General features: G+C 54.4%; 1 protein-coding gene across 1 annotated transcript in view; it reads right to left on the bottom strand.

Moving 5' to 3' along the window:
• The window catches only part of DNAH11 (dynein axonemal heavy chain 11), a 152,520-nt gene that overhangs the window by 44,624 nt on the left and 88,903 nt on the right, over window positions 1-18,993 (bottom strand). The window contains exons 50-59 of the mRNA XM_078865799.1: window positions 17,741-17,902; window positions 14,909-15,102; window positions 14,073-14,235; window positions 13,118-13,241; window positions 10,512-10,654; window positions 9,238-9,399; window positions 3,882-4,115; window positions 2,734-2,880; window positions 1,406-1,519; window positions 400-543 (exon numbers count right to left, since the gene is read on the bottom strand). Coding sequence (XP_078721925.1) covers window positions 400-543; window positions 1,406-1,519; window positions 2,734-2,880; window positions 3,882-4,115; window positions 9,238-9,399; window positions 10,512-10,654; window positions 13,118-13,241; window positions 14,073-14,235; window positions 14,909-15,102; window positions 17,741-17,902 — 1,587 coding nt within the window. The remainder of the gene's footprint in view (window positions 1-399; window positions 544-1,405; window positions 1,520-2,733; window positions 2,881-3,881; window positions 4,116-9,237; window positions 9,400-10,511; window positions 10,655-13,117; window positions 13,242-14,072; window positions 14,236-14,908; window positions 15,103-17,740; window positions 17,903-18,993) is intronic.

Raw genomic sequence — 18,993 nt, 5'->3', positions numbered from 1 at the left:
AATCCAAATCACCATGCCGCGCTGACCAGCGTGGTGAAGTACGGTCAAACAACCCCCCCCCCCCAATAACTGACGTGGCAACGGCAAAGCCTGCGTCCAGCAGTTGGGTTGACGATGCAATGAAAGTTATATTTTAATTAATGCGTTGGCCATGGCGGGGCGGTTTAGGTTGGGGAAGGAAGGGGGAGGGCGGGGGGCAGGGGGGTTGACCATATTTCACCACACTAGTCAGCGCGGCATGGTAGATTGGGGGGGGGGGGGGCGGCCAGGATTGTTCCATGTGTCCCTTGCTGCCGGAAACGCACGCGCAGCAGCGCAGAGAGGCCTTCATCCCACAGTGGATGGATGTCTCATGACCGCTGCTGTCGATGACGATAACGACGATGGTTTTCTTCTCACCCGGCCCATGAAGACCTTCGCCGATTTCCACGATCGGTCTCGCGGAACCCGCCCGCCCGGAGCGAGCAGCGCCATCACGGCCGCCGTCACGTTGGTCACGGCCACCGGCGGGTTCGGGAACGTCTTCAGCTCCGTCAGGTTCAGCTGCGACGAGTCGGTGTGGGGAGGGGGGGGGGGGTCGGGTCAGGGGTCAGCGTTCAGGATCGGCGGTTTGCTCCAACACAACCGCTCGGGTACAGCCGTGTCAGGATCTAAGCGCCGTGTGGAGTGCAGGAGGACGTCACGATGAGATGTGAGAGGGGAACGGAGGTGATGAGTGAAGAGAGTGGTGAGCAGTTGCGTAGCTATCGAGTGGTGTGCAGGCGGTGCAACTGCACCGGGTCTTCAAGCGGCCGGAAGGGCCCAGGCGCCGGGGGGTGTTAGGACAGGTCAGGGAGCCTGCAGTTCATTTATTGCCCCAGGGCCCATGCCACCCGTACCACGCCACTGGTGGGCGAGTAGCCATAGACACGAGGGGGTTGTCCTCTGAGCCGGAACGGAGAGGGGTTGGGGGGGGGGGGCAGGGGAGAGAAGGCAGTTCCGGACTCTAAAGGCCGTGTTCCCATATTCTTAGGTTTTTTCGGTAAAGTCACGTAGGTAAAACATCAAAATTAATGAAAATAAAATAAAATAAAACAAAAATCACGACGTTTCGGAGGCAACACAAGTCTCCGTCATCAGGTGGGACCGTCACAGCCGAATTAGCTGCCGTGTTCCCAGTCACGGCTCAGCTCGGGCTCGGCTCTGGCTTGAGCAAGCCGGCTCAAAGCCGTGCGCTCAACTCGAGCGCTGGGCCGGTTGTCTGGCTTACGAGTCGCTCGTGTAAAGGACGACCCTGGTGGCTGGGCGCTGGTGGTGCCAGCGGTCCCGTACGCGGACGAGTGGCTCCGTAGCAGGCTAGCGATCAGGCCGGGGGCTGCTCGTGTAAGCATGGCGCTGGCGCCGCTGTTGGCGTCGTTGCCCGTACCCGGTTGAGGGTGTTGAGGGCGGACGTGGCGGCCACGAGAGCCGGCTCGGCCTTCACGAGGTCCTCCTCGCACTCTCGCTGCTGCGCGGCCACCTGCTCCTGGATGCCCGCCACCTGACCACGGTGACAACGACAACAACATCTCGATTTAAAGCTTTCGTGACTGCAGGGATTCATCTTCTTGGTTCTTTCGGTAAAGTCACGTAGAAGGGAAGTAATGAAATAATAAAAATAAAACATAATAAAATAATTCTCACGACGTTTCGGCCACAACGCGAGCAGCCGTCCTCAGGTGAACGGCTGCTTGCATTGTGGCCGAAACGTCGTGAGAATTATTTTATTATGTTTTATTTTTATTATTTTATTACTTCCCTTCTACGTGACTTTACCGAAAGAACCAAGAAGACAACAACATCATCAACAACTACTACTACCACAACGAATACATCGCAAGGTCGCACTCATTACACACAAAGCGCTTTCCATAAATGAACCAACAGGACCTCGCCGATCTCGTCGAGGAGCATAAACCATCATCACGCGAACATCTTCGCGGCAGCGGCTTTTGGCTAACCATTCAACAAAGACGGTGGTCACCGCGTCACACGCTTTCAGATGCGCTTCTGCGGCCGTCTGTAACGCTCTTCCGATGTTAGGAAGCCGCTTTAGCTATCCACTTTCAAATCATCTTGATTGAATACTCATTTTCTTTAGAACTGCTTTTTGTGTTTCATTTGTAGTCCCTTCCCCCATCACCTCCGATTAGCACGGTTGGCTACGTATGGTGCGAAAGAGGTTCAACATACATACAACAAACCAGACTTTCTCAGTGATTAATTAATTCGTTCTGACTTTCATTCATTGGCTCATTTGTTAAGACTCCCATTTATTATGCACTCATTCGTTAATTTTTGTGATTCATAAGCCAATTCGTTCAGTTTCGTTCATACTCTAATCAGACACTCATTCATGATCTCATTCAATTATAGTCACAATCGTTAATTATTTAAATCATTCATACTTTTACAAATGTAGTCATTCGCTCACTCACTCATTTACATTATTATTCAATTAATGTCAAAATTCATTCACACTATCATTTATTAAATTTTCTTGATTTGACCATTTAAAATTTACTCAATCCTTAACAACACCATTCACTCATTCATCATACATCTCGTTCATTTTTTCTTTCTTTAAATTCGTTCATTCTCTCATTTGCTCCCTCCATTCCTACGTGCACGAAGGACTCACTTGCTCGTCCGTTCGCTCATTCATTCGCTCGCCCGTTCGTCAATTCGCACTCTCGCGGGTCGAAGGGGTCACACCTTCTGCTCCTCGGCATCGGCCACCGCCTTCTCCTGGCCGACCCTCGCGGTCTGCAGGCCGATCTTGGCGATCAGCGCCTCCGCGTCATCGTTGCGTTGCAGCAGCTCCACCTCCTGGGAGGCCAGACGCTCCTTCAGCTCGTCCACCTGCGCTACCGCCGCCGCCACGCGGGTTGGGGAGGAGGGGGCAGGAGGTTGGGCAGCCGGGGCGCAGCGCAGCGAGCGAGCGAACGCGAGTAGCTAGATAAAAACGTCGGGCAGCACGATGGCTCGCGCCTACTGCCCCACGGTGGCGAGATGTTAACTGCCTCGCCTGGTTTACAGGCGGTCATGGGTTCGATCCTGACCGACCCCCGACACCTATATATATATTTGGAGTTGTATGTATGTTGAACTTCTTTCGCACCGTACGTTGCCAAACCGTGCTAACGGGAGGTGCATGTTTTGGATGTTCTCCCCGTGGTTGCGAGGAACATTTGGCTGCTATGCATTTCAATGCGATCAGCCACTTCGTTGGGCGATCATTTGTGGCCAGGTCACTTCTGAAAAGGAGCCGCATAGCTCAGTGGGGCCTCACCTGGTAAAATAAAAAAAACTGTTTAGGTTTGAAGTTTTAACAACAACAACAACAATAAGGTTTTACGTTTCGTGAGAACTCGAAAGAGTGGGAAACAGTCGCGTTAGCAAGAGTGTGACTGTCAGCTGCTCATTTGGCTCGGACATCCGCAGTGGAAAAACGACAACCCGGCGCGGGTCGTCGCGTCCCAGGTGACAGCCGTGTCAGGATCTAGGCGCCGTGCAGAGTGGAGGAAGACGTCATGATGACGGTGACGACGACGATGTGAGTGGGGAACGGTGGCGATGTGCGCAGAGAGTGGCGAGCAGTGGCGTGGCTATCGGGTGGTGTGCAGGCGGTGCAACTGCACCGAGCCCCCGGGCTACGCGCTGGGCCGGTCCAGCAGGGCACGGCTCGGCTCGGCACGGCACGGCTCGGCTCCGGGCGCGTGGCAGAAAAGCGGTACGTCGTCGTCGACGACACCCGGGCTGAATCGTTCGCGAGCACCCTGGCTCGTGTTTACACGCGGCCTGGGCGCCGGACGACCGTGCCAATATGCGAACACGCACGCACGTGCGCACGCGCGCCACACCTGCGCGGCGGTGCTCTGCAGCTTGTGCAGGCCGCTGTCGAGGCGCTCCATGCGCAGTGCCAGCTCGCGGCGCTTGCTGCCCAGCAGGCCCTGGTAGAGCTTGATCTGCTCCAGGAAAGACTTGGGCGTCGTGTAGTTGTGGCGCTTCTCGTTGCGGCGGTAGCGCTCGCCCACCGCGTTCACGCTGGCGTGCGCGAACGCCATGAACAGGCTGATCGAGTCCTTCACCTCCGGCTGCGGGCACACGCGCGCGCACGCGCGGAGGGGATGAGCGGGAGGGCCAGCAGAGGGATTGGCACGTGAACGGATGGACGGGTGAGTGAAGGAGTGAAGGGATTAACACGCAACTGAATGAGTGGGCGAGTGAAAAGATGAACACATGAACGAGCGAGTGAAAGAGTGAAGGGATTAACACGTGAATGAGTGGGCGAGTGAAGGGATTGACACATGAACGAGTGAATGAAAAAGTGAAGGAATTATCACGTGAATGAGTGGGCGAGTGAAGGGACTGACGCATAAAAGAGTGAGCGAGTGAGCGAATGGATTAACACGCACGTGAACTAACGAAGGGACTAACAACACAGAAGAAACAATCGATTCACGGATGAACGGTGGAACGATTGAGAGGATGGTAGAATGAATCGGTCAGTGACGCGTGGGTGCCGCTGAATTCCACGTTCATCGCATCGGTAGCGCGCGTGGCCGTCCAACGCGGGGGGCAGGGGGGCGGGAGGGGGGCAGGGGGGGTGTGGGGGCAGGGGGAGATATTTGGGGGGGGGGGGGGTAACGTGGCACCGTGACATTTCCTGCTGTTGCCACGCAGTGGCGCCAGAGACCGAGCTCCGCGTGCAGAAGGGAATCGAGATTCCTCCAAATCGCCGCCTCTCGCTCAGTCAACCAGCGGTGCCCCCCGCCCGCCCGCCCACGCACAACGTGCATTTTCAACAGACCCCGCCATCGATGACAACACGATGTCGTAGGGTTCGACTATTCACCCCCCCCCCCCCCACCGTCGGTGGTGGCGTGGCTTGGCCAATCATTTTATTCGGGGTTGATAAAACAGGTGCCACTTTGTTGCGACGCTGGTTGGCGCTGCGTGTACGCACGTGCGCATGTTGAACTTCTGTCGCACACCGCACGCAGCCACAACGCGCTAACCGGAGGTGGGGGAACACAGCTTGGCCATTCCAAGCTGTGATGCTTTGCCATGGGAATGTGGAATTTCCATCGCCGGGTCAGGGCTTGCCAATGGAGACATCAGCATTGGCCTCATTGCAAATCGGAGCATTGGCAATCGTTTGACGTCCCCTCTTGAGAGTTGCGCAGCAGCTCACGTCAGAAATAAACTTCAATCTTCACGAGTGCGTTTTTTTTTTTCAAAATTACATTTGCACGTGTAAATTCCGACGGCGCTATTTTACTGCAGTGTTAATACCGGTCGTCCTTGTAAAACGTTGCAAAAATAAATGTATTGCATTGGCATTCGCTGCCGCGAGGCGGAACGTCGGCACGGCGGTTAGCGCGCCGTGCTGTGATTCCGGTGACTTGAGTTCGATTGCCGGCCGGAGCCAACGTCATCAGCGGCCTCCTCCACCACCCCGCACTGACCAGCGTGGTGAAGTATGGTCAAACAAACCGCGGCGATGACTGACGTGGAATCGGAGAGGCCTCCATCCAGCGGTGGACTCAGAAAGGGCCAATCGTTATTGTCAATTTATGTCGCGGCGGTTAAATGTACCGCGGCGTCTCAAAGGGTCCTCAACGAGACGGATTTCGATCTGTTCTGAGCGCGCCATCTCGCTCGTGACAGCAACTCATCCATCGTCGGAAAAGTTACATGTTGACTCGCACGCGTTGCAACTTCCATCCCTCAAAACATCGCGATGCACGCACACACACGCACGCACGCACACGCACAACAACCGAAGACGGACCACGCCGCCTGATAACGATGAATCTTCATCACGGGCGAACGAAATGAATTTAACCAATTTCACAGACGCCGTGAATTACCAGCTGCACGGTAAGTTAGGGCTCATTAATGTTAACTTATAACGTTCCTTATTCCGTGTCATTCCACTTAATTTTAATTGAACATCGTGTCTGTTGAAATTTCACACCCCATTATGCCTTCTGATGGCTGTGAAATTCAAGGCATTAATTTCTCTCCCACCAACCCCCCCCCCCCCACTTGCCCCCCTGCAGCCCCCCCCACCGCCCCCCAACAATACAATGAGAGGATCGCAGTAAATGTTCGAGGAGTGAGCCGACCCGGCACGTTTAAAATTCAGCTCCAAATCGCCACTTTAGGGGGTGACAAAGAATCGGCGCGATTTTTTTTCTCTCTTTCCTTATTCCTCCTCCTCTTTACACAATTGCACGATCGTGCTTCATGGTCAAAAAGAGATTTACATCCACCCCCCTCTCCAAACCCCCCCCAACCTCCTCCCCCCCTCCACAACTCAGAATCTGCTGTGCAGCGTCGCCCGCCAAAAAAAAAAGCGGCCGTTTTGTAGTCCGGTCTGTCGCGTCGAGTGGGGAGGGTGATCCCCACCGCCCACCGCCGCCGCACAGCGGTTACAGATTTGTGTTTTTTTTTTAAATAGTTTCACAACAATAATCACAATTTGTAGCGGATGGGACGCGATTTCCGAGGCGCGGAGCCCAGAGCTCACAGTCCCTCGTGCGCCGGCCCGATCCGCAGGCTCGCTCTTTGCCGATCCGCCGCCGGACGGTGACATCCCCACGCCGTGCTGCTGCTCGGTATTTGACCAGACTTCATCATAACCCCGCCGGTCGGTGTGCGGATTGGTGAATGGGGGGCGGGGGGGGCGCGGGGAGACGAAGGAAGTGGGGGGCAGGGGGGGGCATGACCAGATGACCGGTGTTACCCCTGGGCGGGAGATTGAACTCGGCTCAGCAGGTTTGTGCTAAATAACCCCACGTCCGCGCCCCACTTCTACCCCCTGGATAGAAAGACACGGCCTCCGATACGACGCAAGGGCGCTGCATACAAATGTAGTGACATATGACGTCACTACTGTGTTGGCTCGGTATGGGTGCTGTAGGCGGGTGTCACGGAGGTCACGTCAGGCCGTGACACGCTGCGTGAACCCAACAGGACACGTGACCGGACAAAGGGGGACTAGGGGCCCCAGGGTGGAGCTTGGGGGTCACGTGGTTGGGGGCCCGGAGCTTCCCGAAGGATCGAGAAGGGGGGCGTGGCCTGGGGCGGAGCCTGCCACGCCGCGGGAGTTACAAGCGGGGTGTGAACAGGAAGCTGGGCTGTTCGACCCCGGGATGAAGATGCCATCACCGCTCCTCCAGGCTCCGACCTTCGTCCGTGACCAGGCAGCCCGTTAACCTGCCCTGGTCACGTTACGCGGCATTCCCTCCCCGAGTGTTAGTGAGATTAGGAACGGTGGTCACCACCCTGTGTGTCACGTTCAGGTTGGTTGTTATGCGTTAATAAATAGTGTTGCCTCCAAGTTGAGTGTGCACATCAACTGAACCCACTAAACAAACGTAAAATTACGCCGGAACTTCACAGGGAACAACGTTGTTAATTGTATCTGTCAATACAGCCTTTATTTAACCACGTGGGAGGCTATGGGGGTGGGGGGGGGAGTCCATCTCTTGGTTATTACGTGGTAAGGGTTCACATTTGTCTGGCGCTCGCGTAACGGTGGCGTGGAGGTTCGTTCGCCGCGCGGTGAACCCCCCCCCAACCCCGTTACTTTGAGTCTCATATTCTTAGGTTTTTTCGGTAAAGTCACGTAGGTAAAACATTAAAATTAATGAAAGTAAAATAAAACAAAACAAAAAAATAAAATTGTTGTTTTATTTTACTTTCATTAATTTTAATGTTTTACCTACGTGACTTTACCGAAAAAACCTAAGAATATGAATCATTGCAGTCACGAAAGCTTCAAATCTAGAACTTTGAGTCTCATTCGTGGCCATGGCCAACGTCAGTGACGGGTGACACCGATCCTGGGTACAACCGATGCACCGACCCGCGCTGACCGGCGTGGTGAAGTATGGTCGAAGCAACCTCCATGGCCGACGACGAAGCGGCGTGGGGAAGGCTTTGCCCAGCAGTGGATTGACAAAGCGCTGTAAATGATCGTGTTCATTATTAGACGAGCCACTGGAAAAACAGATAGCTAACCTCCTTGTCTATTCGCTACCCTACTCGCTACGATCGAGCTAACTACCCTCCTAGCAAACCATCTTAATTACCACCTAGCTGTACAAGTGGACATTCTGTGGGGAAGCCTTCATCCAGCAGTGGATTGAGAAAGGGCTGTGGAATGTTCATTGTCATTCCCATTGTTGCGCTTGAACGCAGCGCATCTCGAACCATTTGGCGAAACCCCTTGACAAAAGCGTGAACTATTTCCCATTGAAATGAATCTACCATCTCACTCTGTTTGCACATTCGTCGTTGAAACAAAAAAGAAGACTTCAATTGTGAAACATGGCTAAAAGTAATATCACTTACGACCCCGAAAAGCGTTAATAAAGTAAAAACCCGTCAGTGAAATTTCACGACAAAGCCGGTCAACAATGAGGCCTCGCGAGCAGGCCGCTAAACGAAGGCCACGGAAGGGGAGACGCAGCGACCAAACTTGACTCTCTCCTCCTCCTCGCTCTCCGAAGTCATTCCCCCCTGCCACTCCGCTAACCGCCACGAACTGCAGACACAGCCGCCAATTAGGCGCAATTATCGCTCCATTTCGTCCCGACACCAAAAAGAAAAAAAAAGCCGACGACTCCCAATGTCGGCGTTTCGCTGGGCTGCAGGACCCCACCCCCCCCCATCGTACCCACCCCCACCCCTCACCCCCCCACGGACTAGGGTTGCCACCTATCCTTTCGAAGTAGCTTCTCTTTGGCACGATGCCCGACGTTTCTCTCCACGTGCCAAGGACTTTTTCAAGGCACGGCGCAGGAAGGGCTGTTTGGTTGCCCCACCTCCGTCCTGGCTTTTTTTTCTAACCTTTTGTGAGGCGGCTGTCCTGGAAAGTCCGTAAGCTTTGCGGGTTGTTATTGTCAGATGCGTCGCAAGACGACACTCAAAGCAATACGACTTTACAGGTATCTCCCCTGCGCTCCCCTCCGTCTTTCCATCTTCCTGCGTTGCGAGATATTCCTCTTCCTCATCCCTCCCCCACGCGATGTCTCCCGTTCTTTGTCGCGATCTCGCGAGGTGGCAACCCTCGCGAGCCCAATGCGCTCGATAAAAAACAACAACGCGGTAACGGTGACTCAAGAGGCGACGACACTTAACCACCCCCCCCCACTCCTCCTACTCCCCCCCCTCACCGCGCTCCCCTCCCCCCTCCGTCCTCACCGCGATGCCTTCGATGTCCTCGATGAAGCTCCGGCTCACGGACTCGAGGGCGCTCCGAGGCCACTCGTGGAACCAGTCGATGGCCGTGCAGTTGACGAGGGCCGGGAAGCGTCGTGCGCGCACGCGCAGCGTGGAGCCCACGGGAGAGAAGCACAGCACCACCTGACGGGGGGAGGGGGGCGGGGGGGCGTGTCGCTCGTTAAGTCGTTCTGGACATCTGTGAGAAAGAGCTTTATAGCTCATCGGATTCCTCCAGTATAACAAAATATTTAGATTTTTTTGTGTATTTCAGACGAGGCCCGTTGAGCTTGGAGCACTTTATCAAAAACTCCTTGGCCAAAACGACTCGTAGGATGGTAGCCAGCGAGTTACATGGGAAGGGAGGGTTTACAGGGGCTGCATTGGGCGGCTGGTAGGATGGTAGCCGGCGAGTTACATGGGAAGGGAGGGTTTACAGGGGCTGTATTGAGCGGCTGGTAGGATGGTAGCCAGCGAGTTACATGGGAAGGCAGGGTTTACAGGGGCTGCATTGAGCGGCTGGTAGGATGGTAGCCGGCGAGTTACATGGGAAGGGAGGGTTTACAGGGGCTGTATTGGGCGGCTGGTAGGATGGTAGCCGGCGAGTTACATGGGAAGGCAGGGTTTACAGGGGCTGCATTGAGCGGCTGGTAGGATGGTAGCCAGCGAGTTACATGGGAAGGGAGGGTTTACAGGGGCTGTATTGGGCGGCTGGTAGGATGGTAGCCAGCGAGTTACATGGGAAGGCAGGGTTTACAGGGGCTGCATTGAGCGGCTGGTAGGATGGTAGCCGGCGAGTTACATGGGAAGGGAGGGTTTACAGGGGCTGTATTGGGCGGCTGGTAGGATGGTAGCCGGCGAGTTACATGGGAAGAGAGGGTTTACAGGGGCTGCATTGAGCGGCTGGTAGGATGGTAGCCGGCGAGTTACATGGGAAGAGAGGGTTTACAGGGGCTGCATTGAGCGGCTGGTAGGATGGTAGCCAGCGAGTTACATGGGAAGGAAGGGTTTACAGGGGCTGCATTGAGCGGCTGGTAGGATGGTAGCCAGCGAGTTACATGGGAAGGGAGGGTTTACAGGGGCTGCATTGAGCAGCTGGTAGGATGGTAGCCAGCGAGTTACATGGGAAGGGAGGGTTTACAGGGGCTAAAGAAGCATTTGACCTCCCGAGAGGTGTGGCTCAGACACCGGCGAAACAAAATGCGTCAATCAATCGAGAGCGAGCAGGTTGAAGTCGAGCCGCGCGCGGAGCCGACCTTGAGCTGGCGCCGCACCCGCTCCAGGAAGAACCTCCAGCAGGCCTCGCGCGTGTCCAGGAGGCCGAGCCCGCGCACCTCGGCCCGCACGGCCGACACGACGCCCTCCACCTCCTCCTCGCTCAGCAGGTCCGGGATCTCGCCTGCCATCAACGAGCGCGAGCGCACGACCGCGGCGGAGCGTCAGGGGCGGCCTACGGGCGCCGTCGCTCCAAGGCCCTTCGGGAGCGGCCGCGGTCTGCGACCTCGCCGTTCGCTCGCACCCCCCCCCCGCCTTTCTCCCTCCCGTTGCTGGCTTCCGACGGGATGAGTGGTGGAACCGTAACATGATGGTGAGTTGTCACCAGGGGAGCGCGCGTCTAGAGACCCAGGCCCGCATTTCTTAGGCACGGCTCGCGAGTTAGCAGCCCACACTTGGAGGGGCCCAAGGCGCCGGGCAGCACCATGGAGAGATCGTGCCGATCGTGGCGTGGTTATGAACCTTGGAGTGGTTGTAAACCGACGGAAAAAGCCGACCCCTCAACGTGGCTGCATTTCAACAGGAGGTGCTGCCCCCACTCCCCCACGACCTCCGCCACCCCCCACCACGCGATGCCTCCGTGGCACGCTGACCGACGCGTTCCGTCGCGAGCAGCTGCCGCTAGCATAACTTTATTCTTTTTCGTTCTACATACGCACGCACGCACGCTCACGCACATGCGCGCACGTACGTGCCTGTGTGTGTGTGTATATTTTATTTTTATAAGTACGCAGCCAAAAGGGATCATTGTTTTACAAGTGGCGGGGGAAGAGTACTAATTGCCCGCGCGAGCGTGTGCGCGGAAATTACAATAATTATGGATGCAGCTGTGCCGGCGCCTGCGTAACGCCACGCCAGCCAATGTCAGCGAGGCCTCTTGCCTCCCGCTGGGACTGGAGCGGCGGGCATCCGCTCGGGCGGCAGGTGCGGCCGAAAACATCGCGGCGGCGGTAGTGCCGGTGCCGACGGCGGGGGGACGGCGGTGGCCGTGGGCGCGAGTCGAACCGAGCGGTTCGGTCAAAGGACGATGGAGGAAAGAAATGAAAAAATAAACGATGGGTCCAATACCGGCGCCGATTGCACCGATGCCGATCACAATACCAATTACCAGCGCCGCCCTCACGGTCGTGGCCGGGCGGTGTGCCCCGGTGCGGTTGCGACGAATTAACCGACGGAGAGGCAGGCGTCCGTCGCCTGCGGGATTTGCGAGTTTTCCGACAGGGTGTCGTCCCACGCGTGCTTGTTGAAGGGAGAGTGTGAGCGCGCGCGCATGTCTTTGTTTCTTTTTCTGCGTGCGAGTGGATGGCACGGTAGGCTGGCCACAGCTTGGTGCATCTGCCAGTCATCTCCAGTCGGTCAACCCATGGCACCTGGGTCTGTCCGGTGACTTTCCTGTTCGCTAACAGCACTTCCCCCAACATTCTGTTAAAGGCTATTACGGGGGAGTTTTGTAAGTGGTATGGTATGGGTAGCAGTGGTGTAGCGGTTAGCGTGCTGCACTACAGAATCGGAATAATTCTTTATCCTGGAGGAATCCAATGAGCAGGGACTGTGCATTGTCTGAACTAAGAATGGCAACGGCACAACTGCGCAGGTGTTCTCAGTTCTGCTGTGCAGCTCCCCCGATGTGTGTTGCGGGTTCCTGAAGACTCTCCCGGCACCTTCTATCAATTGTACGTACATATATTATTTTAACAGGTATGGCCCACTGAGCTACATAGAGATGTTTTTCGGAAGCGACCTGGCCACAAATGATAGATCAACAAAGTGTATTTTCGCGTGGATTTTATTTTGGCAGCCAAATACTCTGAACGCGTGATGTTCATTTTAAATGTGGAGGGAAAAACCGGGGGATCTGGAGAAAATCCACGTGACCACGGAGAGAGAGAGACGCAAACTCCAAACATACAGCAGGCGTCAGGGTTGGGATTGAACCCAAGATCCTCATGTACATCAGGGCGAGGTAGTTAACATCTCGCCACCATGGCGCCCCATGGGAAAAAGGGTTAATCCAGTGGCACCAAATTCCAACTTCCAGCCACGGGGGGAGAGAGGCACCGCAAACTCCAAACATACAGCAGGCGTCGGGGTCAGGATCAAACCCACGATCCTCATGTACACCAGGGCGAGGTGGTCGGACATCGCGCCCACGTGGCACGATCCCGGCAAATGCAAGACAGCGCCGATGGTGGCAATCCTCCCAATTGTCCAAGCACAACTCAAGAATCTCTCTGCACGAGGGCCCCGCTACACCGGGACGCTCCGTGCAACAACGAATGAACGAGAACACCGCGGGTGAGCGAGCGGGTCGGGTAACTAGATAGTAACGGGATCGGTCGTAAGCTGGTTAGTTACTTTGTGTGGATGGTAGTTCGCAAGTTTGTAAATAATAAGGTAGCTAGTGAGTAATTAACATGGGTAGTGAGAGCAAGTTAGTAGTTAGTCGCATAGCGAGTTAGGAACAAAGACGCCGAAACGGGGTAGTGAGAAAGTAGGCGGCAGCTAGTAGGACGGTGAATTCACACGGTGGTGAGTGAGCGAGCGAGCGAGCGAGCAAGCCCACAGGGCAGCGGGACGAGCGACTGACCGGAGGCGAGCATGTCGTTGAGCAGCACGAGGAAGCGCTCGTCGGGGACGTGAGCGTCGGTGAGGAGGAACACCGTCCCCTGGTTCTTCACGCCGGCCTTCAGGTACAGCCCGGCGATGTCGCCCTGCGTGGCACGCACGGCACGGACGGGGCGTCACCCCCACACCGTCACCACGGAGGCCCACGGCCGTGCCGCGTCGCTTAAACCGCTCAAAAAATACCCAGGCCGCGTGCGCCGGCTTCACGCTCTAAACTTGGGGAGGGGGGGGGATTTGGTTAGTGCGGTCGCCGTTCACATCATCCGAGGTTTCTGCTGGGGCTCTCCGGCTTCCTGCAGTGCGTATGAACGCTCGATTATTGGCCGAAAGCATCTCGGCATACACTGGACTGGTTTGCAGAGCTCGGGCAATTTGTTGGTCGTGCACAGGCCACCACCTGGATGGCGCATTCCAGCTCGCGTCTGTGGTTTCCCCGGCAATTGTGAGATTGCAATTCGCACGAATGACCACGTCGCTATATAGAACAAAAACATGATTATTTCATAAAATTAACTTTATGGTGGGATCCTGGGTTCCCATAAGCGCCCGGCTCTCGCATAAACTGCGCTGCGACGTCATTTTACGTCTGTTGAAGGCGAACGGCACGGCAATCTATTCCTCTCGACGAGCTCTACATGATGCACTAATCAAAGTTTTGTTTAAGACTACGGCAATCTTGTCAACGGCGGGTGCTTGGTGAAGAACGAGAGGATATGCACACACACACACGCGGCCATGGGCACACACGTGCGAACACACACACGTGTGTGTGTGCACAGTAGGGGCACAGGTGGTGCGTGGGCCAGTCATCTCAGTCAATCGACCCATGGCACATGCTGGGTCTGTCCCGTGGCCTCAACGTGCACATAGCCTGGCACAAGCGCCGTGGTGTTGTTGTTGTGTGCCCGTGCGCGTACCCGCAGGTCCTGCACGCTGTAACCCTTGCGCAGGGTGACCTGGAAGACGTCGAGGCCGCCGATAAAGGCGGCGAGGCGCGCCAGGCTCTGCTTGCCGCTGCCTCCCACCCCGACGAGCAGGGCGTTCCCACGCGGGCCCTCCAGGATGCGGCTGATGCGGCACCTGGTGGCGGCCACAACACGGGGGGTGGCACGCAAGGGGGTTGTTGGAGGCTTGACGGTCACCTTGGTTCATCGACAGCCAATCGGATTGTTCGCCGCCGGTGTTGAGGCCGCCGGTCGGGAATGGCGCTCGGGGTCGCCGGGTTCGTGGAGCGGCGCGCACGTTTCTACAACCACTGAGATGCGCACGCTCGCGCAAGCTCGCAGACCGTGTGCGCACCCACCCGCACGCTTGCACAGACCGTTGGGGCAAGTGCTGTTGGCGAGCATCTATGAAGGCCGTCACAGCACACGAGGGGGTGGGTGGCCAGCTGCATGCTCCCTGCAAACCTTTGTCTCCCCAGTGCTGATGCTTTCTAGACACCGCACCAGGTACTTATTTTAGGCCGAGTCAACCTAGCGGAGGCCCAGGAGTGGCTCGGGTAATTGAACTCTGGTCACCGGGTATCGTAGCGCGGCAAGCGACCGCTCGCCACTCACACGTACAAATACAAAGATCCCTCGTATAGCCTTAACGGGCAGCTGGGGGCAAGTGCCATTAGCAAGTAGAACCTACGATGGCAGGCGCGGCACGTGAAGGGGTTGGTGGCGGTGGCCAGCACCGCGCCCGGCCGCCTTTGTCTCCCCAGCGCCGACGTTTGACTACCCACCGCGCCGGGTGCTCTCGCACTCACACGTGCTGCATGGCCTCGTTGAAGAGCACCAGGTTCATGGCGGGGTTCAGCTCGTTGTGGGCGCTCAGCGCCTCGGCGAGCGTGCGCCGCAGGCTCTCCCAGCCGGGCACCGGCGCGTAGCGCGCGTCGCCCACGCCGCCCGCAAAGTGGCAGAAGAGGAGCGGCTGCTGGGCAAGGGCGTCGTCCTCCACGCCCTGCACGATGTCGCCGGCACACGGGCACACGGGCACATGGGCACACTTATTTCGCACTGTACGTAGTCAAACACGCTAATTGGAGGTGCGGGGGAAGAAAGACAAACTCAACACAGAAAGCAGCTCTAAAGAAATTAGTTTGAAATCGAGACGAGAAACAGTCACGGAGACACGACGGGACAGTCACGGGGACGTAATGCTCCAGCCACAACGACACACGCAATGAGACACAATCACAAAGATGCGACGAGATGCGGTCACCGAGAGACAGACATCTCACAGCGACCGTCACGGAGCGTGAGGTGGGGGGGGGGGGGGGCGGCTGGGGGGAGGGCATGCTCCAAATGCTGGGAGCACACGGGAGTAAAACGTCGGACATCATGCCAAACAACACGCCATACGCCATACGACATGCGACATGCGGGATTACTAACGAAGGGCACCGGTCCTGCTTTTCCCGGGAATCGTCCTCTTTTCGAGGCAGCCGCCGTTGTGGGAAAATCCGTCTCTCGTTAAAAGCCCCCCGGTTTTTTCTGGTCACTTTCGCGACATTACACGACGCACACCACTCAAGACAGCGACAGCGACGTGCAGTTGTCCCCCTCTCATGCCATTAGTCAGATATTCCTCCTCGTTCGTCCCATGACATGCCCCGCAGTTTATTCTGCCACCTCGCAAGGTGGAAAACTCTCGGCCACGCAACGCGAATAACCACCGCGGGAGTTTCTCCGCGGCATGACAGCAGACAAAATAAAAAGACCCCCAGCCCCTCGCTCCGTCTCCGCGTGGATGGTGGCCGTGTTGGGACGCGCTCTCTCCTTTGGCTGCCGTTCGCAGCGACGGCTGCTCCGGAAGGAAAAAAAAGATAACCGGTAACCCCCCCCCTGCCCCCACCCCCAAGGCACCAACGCTAACGGGAGCGGGGCCCGTGGGCCGTGCGACGGAGTGATTCATGGGAGCGGCGGCGACGTTCACTTATCATGGCAAATCTCCCGTGGAATAACGGATGGGCAAAATCAGCGGCGGGACACCGTGCGCATGACGCGCAAATCATTTCCTCTCTAATAGAGTCTAATGGGCGGGATGAGAGAGAGCAATTTATTGCTACCAGCTCCGGGAACAGCAGGAGCGGCGTACTACATGACCCAGCTGTCCTTGACTGTCAGCAGGTCTTAAATTATAATTACTGACAGGGCTGGCGCCCGATTTTAACGCAACTATGGCAAATGTCACAGCCCAGCATTCAAAATGTCAAAATTTTCTGAAACACGATGAAAGCTTTATGACAGTATAAATTTTGGGGGGGGGAAAAAAATTAAGATTGGATTTTTTCTCCTCCTTTTCGGTAATTTTTCGAGCATTTCTTAAATATAGAGACAATAACAATGAAGGAGTGGGATGATTGAAAAAAAAAAATCGGGCGAGCGGAGATTTTTTTTCTTTCGGTCCCCGTCGCAATCGCGTACAAATTCCCGGCGCGATCAATTTCAATTATCTGTTCCCTTGGAATGAAAAATTGTGGATGCGGCCCGCTCAAATGTTTAATCATCCCACGAGGCGAAATATAAACGAGCCACGTTTATTCATGCACGTAATAATAATAATAATTGAAAACAAGGATCAGTTTGCGCCCGTATTAGTAAAATAAATAAATAAGCAGAGCGTTCTCGCCGCCGCACCTCCGATTTGCACGGTCGGGCTGCGTACGGCGCGATAGAAGTTCAGCGTACGTTACGCACACGCGCACACGCGCGCTCGTAGATGTTCAGACGCCCCGCGCGTGGCTCCTTGCAAAGACCGGTGACGCAGCAGCTCGGGAAGATTGAACGGAACTTGTCGGAGTAAAACAAACAACCGTGGTGGAATTACCGCCGCTGCAAATTCATCTCGAAGTAGCGCGGAGGATTTTTTTTGCGTGGATGCACCGTGGGCGTGTTTCCGGGGTTGTACCGCGCGGTGGTTGTTCGGCGCGGTGTCCGACGTTTCGCTCCGTGAGCTGGGAGCTTCTTCGTGAAACCGAATTGAAATTAGCGGCTACAATGCTCGCCTGGTCTCAGGGAATGGCACGCGGCTTAATTAATTAATGTACAAATCTAGGAATGAATTGCGTTTTTTTTTTATCAAACAAACGTATGAACGGCTAAATGAATGAAAAAATACTATGAATAAATTAAGTAATATGTTAATTTCGGAATAAATAAATAAACTATTTTATGAATGAACAAATTGCCGAATGAACAAACCGAATTTAAGACTGAGTGACCAAACGAATAAGTGAATGTATACATGAAGAAATAACCGAATTAACAAATTACGAAAAGATTGCACAAACCAATAAAACAATTCACAAAGAAATGCATTAAATGATCGACAGGAGAAAAAAAAAAGAATGAACAAATATAAAATGTATAACGAATGAATATTACACTGACCAAACAAACAAGTCAATTAACAAATTCACTAATTCACACATTTACGGACACAATCACCAATGAACGAATTAACGAACGAAACAAATTTCTCAATGAACAAACGAACGGACGAACAGACACACGAATGAACGGACGAACGAACGGATGGACGAACGAACGAACGAACAGACGGACGGACGAACAATCATGCGGCGTGTGCGACCGACCTCGAAGTGCTTGCGCGCCGTGTCGAGCAGCAGGCGGCCAAAGGAGTCTGCGTCGCGCTCGCCCACCAGCTTGTCCCCGTAGACGCGCGCCGACTCGTGCAGCCAGAGGCGCGCCAGCTCCGTCGGTGAGCGCACCGCCTCGCCGCCCGCAAACAACAGGCCCTGCCAAAGGCGCCGCCAGCACAACAACAACAATCTTCTTCTACCGTGCGGCTGATGTTTTTTTTTTTCGATTTAAAGCTTTCGTGACTGCAGGGATTCATCTGCTTGGTTCTTTCGGTAAAGTCACGTAGAATGGAAATAATAAAATAATAAAAAATAAAACATAATAACTCTTTGGTTCTTTCGGTAAAGTCACGTATAAAGATAAAATAATAAATTAAATAATAACATACGACGTTTCGATTGCAACACAAGCAATCATCATCAGGTGTAAATGAAATAGCAACAAAAAATCTAACCAGCAAACTATAGACAGACATATAAGCAGACAGATATCACCAAGATACATAGAGAGAGAGAGTAACACAGGCACAGAGAGGGAGATTGACTCTGTGGCGAGGCCTTAAATAGACAGAGGGGGGAGGAGGCAGAGAGAGTTGGAGGGGTTAGAGAAAAAATTAACATGTCAATGAATACGAAGAACGCCTGGTAAAGTACGCAAGTTTGAACATTAGGAGAGAGGGAGAAAGAACACACTAAATTAAATAACCTAGCAAAATATCGAAATGTTATGTAATACAACACAGAGAGTCGGTCAACACACAATTAACGCATAGCCTGGTCGATTACGTATTTCAAAGATTGCTAAGTTAGAATTAAAGTGTGTAAATTCCAAAGAAAGACAAAACATAAAAACAAGAGGAACGGAGACACACAGACAGAGCAGAACATAAGAATGACAAAAAAACGAGTGGAGACAGAAAAAATACACTAAATACACAGGAAGAGAGAGAAAACAAAAAACCCAGAGAGAGAGAGGAAAAGATAAACTTGGAACTTCCCCGTAGAAGTGGTTCAATCTTGAATTTGGAGCTTTCGTGACTGCAGAAATTACTCTTTTATCTTTATACGTGACTTTACCGAAAGAACCAAAGAGTAATTTCTGCAGTCACGAAAGCTCCAAATTCAAGATTGAACCACTTCTACGGGGAAGTTCCAAGTTTATCTTTTCCTCTCTCTCTCTGGGTTTTTTGTTTTCTCTCTCTTCCTGTGTATTTAGTGTATTTTTTCTGTCTCCACTCGTTTTTTTG

This window comes from Lampetra fluviatilis, chromosome 21, assembly GCF_964198595.1.
Source record: "Lampetra fluviatilis chromosome 21, kcLamFluv1.1, whole genome shotgun sequence".
NCBI classification, from domain to species: domain Eukaryota; kingdom Metazoa; phylum Chordata; class Hyperoartia; order Petromyzontiformes; family Petromyzontidae; genus Lampetra; species Lampetra fluviatilis.
The sequence above is the reverse complement of the archived record's forward strand: the minus strand, read 5'-3'. Positions and strand labels throughout refer to the sequence as shown.